The 10,296-nt window shown below is 36.5% G+C and overlaps 2 protein-coding genes across 12 annotated transcripts; one reads left to right on the top strand and one right to left on the bottom strand.

Moving 5' to 3' along the window:
- Positions 1-152: 152 nt before the first annotated feature.
- LOC108374686 (uncharacterized) lies at positions 153-2,387 on the bottom strand. The gene is made up of 3 exons (XM_017630677.1): positions 2,303-2,387; positions 2,206-2,243; positions 153-2,153 (listed from the first exon to the last, which is right to left on the bottom strand). The coding sequence occupies exon 3, from the start codon at positions 2,147-2,149 to the stop codon at positions 230-232; it is 1,920 nt and encodes a 639-aa protein (XP_017486166.1). The 5' UTR covers positions 2,150-2,153; positions 2,206-2,243; positions 2,303-2,387; the 3' UTR covers positions 153-229.
- A 106-nt stretch (positions 2,388-2,493) lies between these two features.
- LOC108374688 (BEL1-like homeodomain protein 1) lies at positions 2,494-9,832 on the top strand. Of its 11 annotated transcripts, none has more exons than XM_017630681.1 (10): positions 2,494-2,733; positions 4,016-4,473; positions 4,560-4,816; positions 5,433-5,806; positions 5,949-6,134; positions 6,197-6,348; positions 7,115-7,213; positions 8,170-8,315; positions 8,383-8,598; positions 8,667-9,832. In XM_017630681.1, the coding sequence occupies exons 3-10, from the start codon at positions 4,693-4,695 to the stop codon at positions 8,786-8,788; spliced, it is 1,419 nt and encodes a 472-aa protein (XP_017486170.1). In that variant the 5' UTR covers positions 2,494-2,733; positions 4,016-4,473; positions 4,560-4,692; the 3' UTR covers positions 8,789-9,832. The 11 variants fall into 11 exon arrangements, with proteins under 11 accessions (XP_017486170.1, XP_017486169.1, XP_017486178.1 ...); XM_017630680.1 differs by having other exon boundaries at positions 3,918-4,473; XM_017630689.1 differs by lacking the exon at positions 4,016-4,473 and having other exon boundaries at positions 2,494-2,783; positions 4,560-4,616; positions 4,724-4,816.
- Positions 9,833-10,296: the final 464 nt, after the last annotated feature.

Below are 10,296 nucleotides of genomic sequence, written 5' to 3'. Positions count from 1 at the left end.
TTTTTTTATAAGAGTGGTAATTTGTTGAAATCCATCATATAAATCAAAAAGTGAATTTTGAAATTTTTATCAGTTATGACATTTTGCATTTCAACGATGATGTTTGTTACCATTATTCAATTTGTTACGTCCTTTTGCATTTCAGGTGACGATATGTACATACATACATAAAAAAACTTTGATTATTTTTATCAAAATATACACTAACAATTAGTTTAATTATGGTAAATTAAATGTCGCTTTCGTCTTGTCCTTCTTCTCGATCACTTTCGTTCAATGCCTGATCGGGTCCCTCTTCAATGGCATTTTCCTTCGTTTCGACCTCCGCTTCCACAACACCGGTACAATCGCAGCAGCGCAAAACAAAATGTTTCTGACAAAGTGGCCTTAAGCATTGTTGACACCTCGTTTTAGTTTTTCGCGAAATTTTGCTGGGGCATTTCCGACAATTCAAGCGAGTTTTTAAATTTTTCGGCAGTAATTTAACTCCGTCCGGTAATTTAAGTTTATCGTGCGGTATAGTCATGGTACATATATCTTTTGCGCTAGCTGCCTTGGCCTCGTCAAACAGCTGACTGGTTGGTTCACCCAGCACTTCTGAAATTTGTACCTTCTGTGGCAAAGTGAGACGATTAGATTGAAGCTGTCGTTTGAGTTGTTGCTGTGTTAGATATAGCCCAAGGTGTCGCTGAAAGTCTCGTTGCTTCATACTGCCATCACCATTGGACGATAGTACAAATAATATCCAGGCATTAACAATGGCATAGTCAAGTATATTTTGAAAGAATGTCAGTGACCAACAATTGTGAATTTGCTGGGTGGCATGACTGGTGGAGTACATGCCAACTATTTCTTGATAGTTCCGACAAGCGTTGCAACTTAAGCTATACAAATGTTCCACTTTTATTTTGTTCGGAATACCGCAGGTTAGTAAAATGCCTACATTTTGTTGACAAGATATTAAGTTAATCGAGTTGGAATACAGTTTTCGCACTGAACAACTATTCGAAATGAACTCTGGCGGTACTTCCTTAGCAGTATGTGGCAAACTACCGAGAGCAGACAGTTCCTTTTCCAAAAGTTTCTTCGCTAGTTCTGCGCTTGTGAATTGCGAAGAGAGCACGATATTACGCTTACTGCCTTTTATGTCAGATGCAAGACGCAATACGTCACGGTCTTTATACTCTCCAGAGGAATTTAGAACGGCATTACACATGTACAATGTTTTGACATCGCATAGCATCAGTAATCGAGGCACATCTTTTACATTTGTGAAATTCATTACCACTTCGGCCACGGAACAATTGCCACTGGGTGCATAATACGACCGACAATTTACTAAGAACTTGTTCCATATATCCAATATAGCATCCGATTCTGGTTTCTTGACTTGCTTAACATTATCGCCGAAACGTAAACTTTCTGAAATAAACTTGAATCTCTTGAGAGACATAGTGGCTCGAAAAATGGCATTGCCCAGCTCCAGTGACCATAATTCATCTAGTGGTCCATTATGTGTTGCATTACGAAAAATTCCGCATAGATAATTTAGGCCTAACCAGGCGCGGAGTTCCACGGCATCGATCAATCGCTGATGGGGCAACTTTGTTTTTCGTTGTTTAATGTGTACATTGGTATAGTGTACTATTTGAGAAACGATTTGCTCATCCACAAGCAAACTCCACATTTCTAATATGTTGTTTATTGTATGCGCTGGACCCTTCCCTTTCGGTTGTAGAAGTTGTAATGCGGAGTCGAAATTGTTAATTGCTGAAGCTTTGCTTGTGCTCCACATAAAGCCGTTGCGTCCCAGTAACTCCTCTGGAAGTCGTGTCCTTTTGCCTTGCCGATTTGTTGCATTGTCTTCGTCCTCGTCGCTCTCATCAGTCTTTGTGATTTCCGTGTCTTTATAAGCACCGACGAAGCTATTTGGGTCAAATGTCTCCATATTGCTGAACAGAGGATCAACGCCGATTTCAACATGTTCCTTGAAATCTTCGCATCTAGGAAGGATTTCTTCAATTGGGTCAATTACGTTTGCAGTTTCTGGAAAAGTTTTCAATACTTTCAGTAGTGGAAATTCCTGCTCATCTTCATCTGAATCTTTTGCTTGCTTTATGTTGGCTAATACTTTAGGTGAAAAACTCATTATGCTAGAAGAATGTTTGCTATTATATTTTGTATAATAAAAATATGTTTACATACCTACTCGATCCTCACGAAATCTAGGTCAATCAGGTGAGCTAATAGGAATAGAATGGTTGCAAGAAGATGAAATTATCTATTCCTTTTAAATATATACCACGGAGCAACAGCGTATCATCATTGATGATTTTCACAGCAACCCTCTAGAAAAGGCATAGCAAAACAAAATGATAATTTTGCCTATTCTCTCTTTCTACGAATTTGCTTGCGTAGCGAAATTGTAAAGGCGCAAAAGCGAAGCTGCTTCGGTTGTCAAATCGGCTGCGGTTCGTCTACTTTTTGAATGCATTTCTGGTATTGAAAGGAATCGTTTCTTGTGTGGTTAACGCAATCGGTGGAAAATTGTGAAAATTGTGTGGCTATATAAATTGCAAATAAAAATAAAAATTTACAGTGCCTTCTGAATTTCGTTGTTTTGAGTGTACACAAAAACAAAATTTGTGCGTTGAAAATGTCAAATTGACATTTTTACCCAGTTGACGGACAGAAGACAGAACTTCATTTTTTTCTGCTTTGTGAAAATTATCGGTATTTCGTTGTCACTTCTGCTTCTATTTGACACATTCAAGACATTTGAGGTATGGAATAAATTGCTGATGTCAGCTAGGTAGTTGCAAATTGAAATAGTTAATTTTGATGTAAATTATAGATACAAAAGTTTTAAACAATCTGGATACAAGAGAACAATTGTTGAAAGGCTCTAATTACAGGCTGCGACATTTGGCAATGTACCGCCATCTTGCGCAGAAGCTTATATGGTGTGCTTTGCCTCTGACCTATTTTATTTATACAAGAAATGGTCGCTGTAAAAGGCATTGTTTGCTTTCTAATAAATGGATACAAATCTGAAATAAGCGGGCGACATTCCAAAATCAAACCGTCTAGTGTGCATATAAATAGCTAGATTGCAGTATGTAGTTGCAATATTTGTGCGAGTATTTACATATGTTCACATGTATGTCGGTGGATATAGATATGTATGTAGGCAATTGTACTTAGGAGGCTGTCAGACGTAGCAATGCAATATATTTCGGAAAGGCTGCCAAATTGGCAAAATTCAGAAAACAGTTGCTTACGCAGTGACAGCTTGGATGTAAAGGTCTTTCGAAAGCGATTTTTTATATATAGCAGGGAACATTTTTGACTGCGCGTTAGGCTGCTCACACAGAATGAATTATGGCCCTTATGAGTTGCATTCGATCATCGAGATACGCTGGTTATCGAAGATTGAATATTTAATGTGAACCTCGTATTATGAGCTATGCAACAGTGTCGAAATTTTAGTTGATTATCGAATTTTCTGTCGAACAGAATTTTGCTTTCGCTGCTGTAGCGAAGTGTTAGAAAATTGTGAAAAATTTATGATTCACAATAGTGCCATTCTGCAAAAATGAGTGTCATAATACCAAATGACCACAGTCGGAGATCGAATGCAGCTCATAATAGGTGCCTATATTTCCGAAATCGATTCCGATCTTTAAGTTGAGAGTCAAACCTTGCAACATTAATTTCTGAAATTGATTTCCCAAAGGTGAAAGACCAGTTCATAGGTGGAAATAAGATTTCTCTTACAATTTGACAGCGAATAGCTGCAAATGTTGCCATGTCTGACAAGCTCTTTATTTAAGATTTTCCAATGACGTTTCTTTCCAATTGCATTTTCTTCGCTTGGCATTCCCACCAATCTTCCGTTTCCGCCATTTTGACAAAAGGAACAAAAAATGCGTTCTGAAATTTTCCATGCCTCCCTTTTGTTGACAAGAGATGAACGTATGTCAGCAGTATCGCCATCTCGTTCTTTCGCATTTAGTCGCTGTCATGCACACAGTCCATGCGAGTGACAACTGTCAAACGCGTGCCAATTCATTTCTTTGAAGTTTATTGCACGGAAAAATTTGAAGTTTAATTAATCAAAAATCAAAGAAGAAATTGACATCTTGTGTTTTGTATACAAATGCTTGTCAAAAGCCACTGGAGCCGGAAAACTACTGTATGCTACAGAGGCACGGCTGGAGCAATCTAGGAAAACTATTGGATGCATCAAAGGAACTGTCGACTTGAGACCCAAAGGCAACTTTGTTATAAATTCACTGTAGAAAAATACTAAATTATATTTAAACGACAAAATCACTTGAAATCGTCACACATCAGTCAAATAGTAGACGTTTGGCGGCACATTTAATTTTTCACTAAAATTTTTGATCTTTATAAAAGGCCTTGCCGAATCCAACAATCAGACTTGAAGACAACTAATTTTTAGAACAAAAAGTAAATTTCATTGGATTCTTATTTCAAAAATGAAATGATAAGTTTTTGAAAGAGATGTTCATTTGCATTTGTTTCACAATTTACAGATTTGCACTTGACTTCAATTATTCCTTCTATCAACACAATTGAGGCAGCACGATTCGGTTAGCATCAATGCCACTGCGGCATCTATTGTACTAGTTATTGAGAAATACATATTCACAAATATAGTTTTTAAAAATGCTTTCGCCGGATACTTTGCATCACGAAGAAGTTAATCTTGCGCTGGACCGACAAGTACGCCAGGATATACAAGATATGGCACAGGAGGCGCAGATACAAGCGCAGATCATAGCGCACGAAGGTAAATATACATACATACATATTTCCAAAAGGGCCTACTCCACATTTGTACTTTTATAATATTTAGTGCACCGCATAAATGCTTTAAAATCTTTATGTTGATAAGCTTTATCATCGTTTGCATTAGACAGTTGTTGTTGTTGTAGCAGCACACAAGTTCCCCAAAGAGTTCTTGGGGAGTGTTGCTGGGGTGACAGTCCTTGGCCAGATATAAATCTGGGTCGTTCTGCTTACGTAGACCCGACTGTCGTGGGAACGACATATTTATACTTTTATAATATATAATTCACCGCATAATTGCTTTAAAATCTATATCTTGATAAGCTATATCATCGTTGGCATTAGACAGTAGTAATGTCAGGTGTTGGCCATTTGACACCCTCACCGAAAATGTCAAATTATGTTATTTGACATAAAAATGTCATCTGCGCCCAAAGTGCGCTAAAAATTGTAAGCTAAAGAAGTGTGGAGAAAGCCATATTGAAGTTTATTCGATAAACAAATGGCCCAAAATATATGTATTTTCTTCCTTAAAGAAAATTTTAGGGTATTTCAAAACTCAAAATCTAATCCATATAGCTGGTTCTAATGATTCTATCGATATTTCACTTATCTAGCGCGCGATCGCTTTCAATCCACATCGAGTGTGGAGGAAGATGGTCACGAAGATATTGAACACGATGGCGTCACAGTGTTGGGCGTTGTTGAGGAAGATGACGACGAGGATGAGCATCATGAAACCATTGTTGAAGAAGATTTGACCGAACATGACTTGTCCGACATGCATGATGTCAAAGATTTTAAAGACATTCTAATGGAATCCAGTGATGCCAATACGGATAACTTGTCAATGCGCAAGCGACGTGGCAATTTGCCAAAAACATCGGTAAAGATTTTGAAACGTTGGTTATATGAACATCGCTACAATGCATATCCCAGCGATGCCGAAAAGTTTACGCTCTCGCAGGAAGCGAATTTAACTGTCCTACAGGTTAGTAAACTGAATCATTTATTATTACTGTCGTATTTTAAATAAATATATTTGATTTTTTTATTTATTTATTTATTTATTTATTTAATCAGCATAAATAAATAAATAAATAAATAAATAAATATTTGATTTGTGGCAAAAGGTTTGCAACTGGTTTATAAACGCACGACGTCGCATACTTCCTGAAATGATACGACGCGAGGGGAATGATCCGCTGCACTTCACGATTTCAAGACGTGGCAAAAAGCTAAACTCTTCGTTGAACTCCTCAAGCAGCATTAATGCATCAGTTCCAAATCCTATCACGGGCAGTCCCGCTTCGGAAGTGGTGCGACTTAGTTATCTATATCTTTTTGTATATCTTTACTTTAATACCTATATATTTTTAAGATCGTTGGCGCCACAGAAGAGGTGGAAGGCGATGAAGTGCATGATGGCGTGGCAAATGTGCTTACGGCGTTGGGTCATTTCGTTCAAACGCCAAGCGGTCATATGGTTAAAGTAGAACCGGACATAGAGTACGATGACAGTGTAATTTACAGGTATAATGTTATAACTACACTATTGCAAATTATTTTTTGTACCTTAAATTTATTGAACCATTTTATTAAGTATATCTTCACCCAACCTCCTCCACTAATAATTAAATAACGTTGAATTTTTTACCGCTAATCATCAATCAATCAATCGAATCCCCCAAACAACCATGTATACAGATGGCAACAGGCAATTGCTGCCAATCCACAGGGCTTTCAAAATTTACATCCACAAATTCAAGCCAAAATTTTGGCAAAAATTCAAGCAGCTAAACAAAGGCAAGCAGCTGCAGCAGCAGCCGCTGCCGCCGCCGCAGTGCAAATGCAACAGCCCACATTTGGTACAAGCACCGGCGTAATCCAAAGTCCGAATAGTGATGCTGTTGCTGGTGTGCCAGTATATCCACCATCTTCAAGCAATTCTGCCGCTGCTGCTGCCGCACATTATCCCACCAATAGCAAATATTTCTATTCACAGACACTCAATCAAATTTTTCACATTCAGAATAGTATGCCGCCAACGAAGAATTCCCATTTCAATGCGTTGAGGTATAGGGACAATGACTTGTGCGTTAATGATTCTCTTTTGTTTTTATAATTGGGTTGATTTGCATTACGTGGGGGTTGATATTATTTTTGTATGGTTTTCTTTATCAATTGTTTCATATATTCGTACCAGTAGTTTATTTGATGTTGTGATTCGGTTTTGCTTACAAAACTCATGTTTTTTTTTTTTTGCTATTTGTTAATATTACGTATTTGGGTTTTGCAGATCTGAAGATGACAGCGTCAACGAGTACGATTCTTGCGAGCCGCAAAGTGAGGAGGAAGGCAAATTTGAAAGCTCAGACGCTTGGCAAAGTGTTATGAAGTAAGTTAACTGAATCCAATGAAAAATCTTAACTACACCTTTTCTCGAAAATTAATCTTTACGATGTATTATGGAACGAATTTCCGTCATCCCTTGTCAAATTTGGTTTGGAGACAAACCGGTTTCGGCGTTGTGCCATCTTCAGTGTCATTTTTCGTTCCATAATACATCATACACCCACCCTGTCGGAAACAACAACAACCAAAAAGGAAAGAATTAATCTTTACCTTTATATAGAAAGGCCCTATCTAACAAAAGATCCAAAATTCACTATTTTTTTGATTATGCATTAAAAAAAATTTTAGTTACGGCTTTTTTGCACTTCAGCGGCAATGTATGTAAAACTTTCAATTGCATTCTGATTTTTTTTTAGTTGTTGCAACAGCATACAAATTCCCCAGAGTTTTTGGGGAGTGTTGTTGGATCGACAGTCCTTGGCCTTGGTCTAGGTAGTTCCGGTTACGTAGACCTGACATTGAACTTAATATGTTTTGCACTGAAAATCCATAATTACTCTCCGCTGTGGAAACTGCTTTTAATGTCTGCTTTTGTATTTTGGGACCTATAATATCGTTTTTTCGCTTATATATACTATTTTAGAATTTTTTAGTATGAAAAAGGTGTAGTTACTTTCTCTATACTTTCTATTTAGTTTTCATACTTATACTTCTTTTAAATATTTCGTTATATTTTTTCTATTTTTTTTTGCTCGATATTCCTTTTGGTCTACAACTTGTGTCTTGACACTAAATTTTCCAATGTTATTACCACCACTACTACAAACACATGATTTATCCAATTATCTAAAACCACACGGATCGACATCCACATTTCGACAACATCTCAATAACCTCGATGTTTGTGGTATACGCTTTAATTTTCTTATCCACCACTTTTGCTCTGCTCTGCAATGCATGCGCACGAATATTTCGTCTACTGAACGTTTCTTTTTACGGGACTGTTTTCAGTACCGAGGAAGTAACGACCTCTAGTCCAACTGCAACGAATAATACCTACTGGACGACCGCATCACAACCGCATACGACGACAGCGCAGACGCATGCGGTAGGCGTTACGGGATCAACGACAACAGGTGCTATTGGTGAGTACTAAATTCATTTAATTCAGTACTGAACAATTTAGTTAAATTATAAATTATTTTCCAACAGGCAACAATGTGATATCTGCTGCTAACGTTAATGCGCTGTTAACACCTGTTGAATTGACAGCTGAAGCGGGTGTCACAGTTGGCGCCGAGGCTACAGTCGTAACATCGGGTGCCTCAAATGCGGCCAATATCAATAATAATAATGCGAGTGCAACCAATAATAATCAAATTTCATCTAGTGTACAGGTCATACATCCTGGCAGTCATTTGGTGAAAGGTTTGTGTATAATGTTTTGTTAAAATTGCTGTCCTATGCATAGTTGAATGTATTTCTTTCATATGTAGGCGTCATACGCGACGATAAAGATAAATTCAAGTGTCTGTACCTGCTGGTGGAAACGGCAGTGGCCGTACGCCAACGAGAAAAGGAACATGAAGATGAAGATGTACATGTGCTTGGAAACTAATTGAAATTAAAAATTAAATCAGCTGGTAAAAATTAGTTTTGCACACATAAAATCATGCGTACCAGCTGCTAACTGCAAATGTAACCCTTTATGGAATTTGAAACACGAAGAAATTAGTTTTGGAACAGGAATTCTAGATTTTCCACCATCGCTTGAGTTTTCTCATTTATGTATGCCGTTTGATAAATGCTAGCTACTATATATACTCGAAACAATATTGCATTAACTGCTTTATTTGCCTTTAGCTAGTCTTCAACACTTTTTTTTACAAGCATAATATCGACAATTATTTCACCTTCACTTTTAACCAAAAATGCAATAATTGTTAAATGTTCAAAATGAATTCTATTAAATGCGTATTACATATAACTTTTTCATTTGAAGAAATTCGAATGCTTTTGTTTTTCCAAAATATACAGCACATACAGCAGAACTTTAAGGATTTATTGATTTTCTTATTTTATCGTCCTTAATGCAAAATACCCTATTTGACACTTTCGGAAATGCGTTTTTTACATACATATTTTGCAACTTTTTTCCAACTACGAGATTCGTTGGCATTCTTAGATCAGCTATACATATCAGCACTTTTTATGTTAATTTAAAAAGCTTTTTGGTTAAATAGGGCTTTTCGCACTGATGGTGTTGATATGTACATAGTAGGCCGTTAAAGTAGTAGCAGTTCTGCTGTCAAGTTCACTTATCTTAAAGAGTTCTTCTTTTTTAAATAAATATTGCTGAAAATGCCTTTAGTTTGCCCCTACTAATTTTTTGATGCTCTTGATAGCAAACAAAATACTGCACTTAACCCTCACGAAAATCGCCTATCACAGAGCGATTAGATATTGCATGACATTGGCTCTTTCAATTATCTATTTAGTTGATTCATTTGCTGATTAAACTCACTATTTTGTTGAAAGAGCCCTTTGAAAGTTGAAAAAATTGTATGACGGCAGTGGCATCGTTAGAAGACTCGGTTCATTATGCATAAATAGCCAAAAGAAAATATATTATGAAAATATTGAAAACGGGTTTTTATTTAAGAAATATAATAATTAATGGCTTACCATGTTTTAAATTACCTCGAGGATGCCCAATTTTTTTTTAAATAATGTTACGCGCCTTTCTCTTAAACAAGCCTATTTAATATTTAAAAACAGAAATGAAATTAGAAGGGAAATGTACCATAATTAAAGATTTTAACTTACAAATTAGCTAATAAGGAATTTATTTAAGTGCACGCACTTGAAATGCAAGTTATATGAGCGCAGTTAAAAAACTAAAAACTTGTATTTAAAAAAACAAAAAATATATGCATCATTCTAGTGCGTTTCGCCAATTAAAAAAAATAAACTTTTTGTACGGTTCAATCAAGAATTAAGCGTAGCGATTAAGCCTTTCTTTTTAATTGCTAATTTTCAAATTTATAGTTTTTCAGTTCTACGTCATAGATACATATAGTGTCTCAAAGCACTTTGATCCAACTGTTTGCTTTCAACTGCATATTG

This window comes from Rhagoletis zephyria, unplaced genomic scaffold (genome assembly GCF_001687245.7).
Source record: "Rhagoletis zephyria isolate East Lansing unplaced genomic scaffold, Rhagoletis_zephyria_1.1 Rzeph_scaffold_08011, whole genome shotgun sequence".
In the NCBI taxonomy this organism is placed as follows: Eukaryota; Metazoa; Arthropoda; class Insecta; order Diptera; family Tephritidae; genus Rhagoletis; species Rhagoletis zephyria.
The sequence above is the reverse complement of the archived record's forward strand: the minus strand, read 5'-3'. Positions and strand labels throughout refer to the sequence as shown.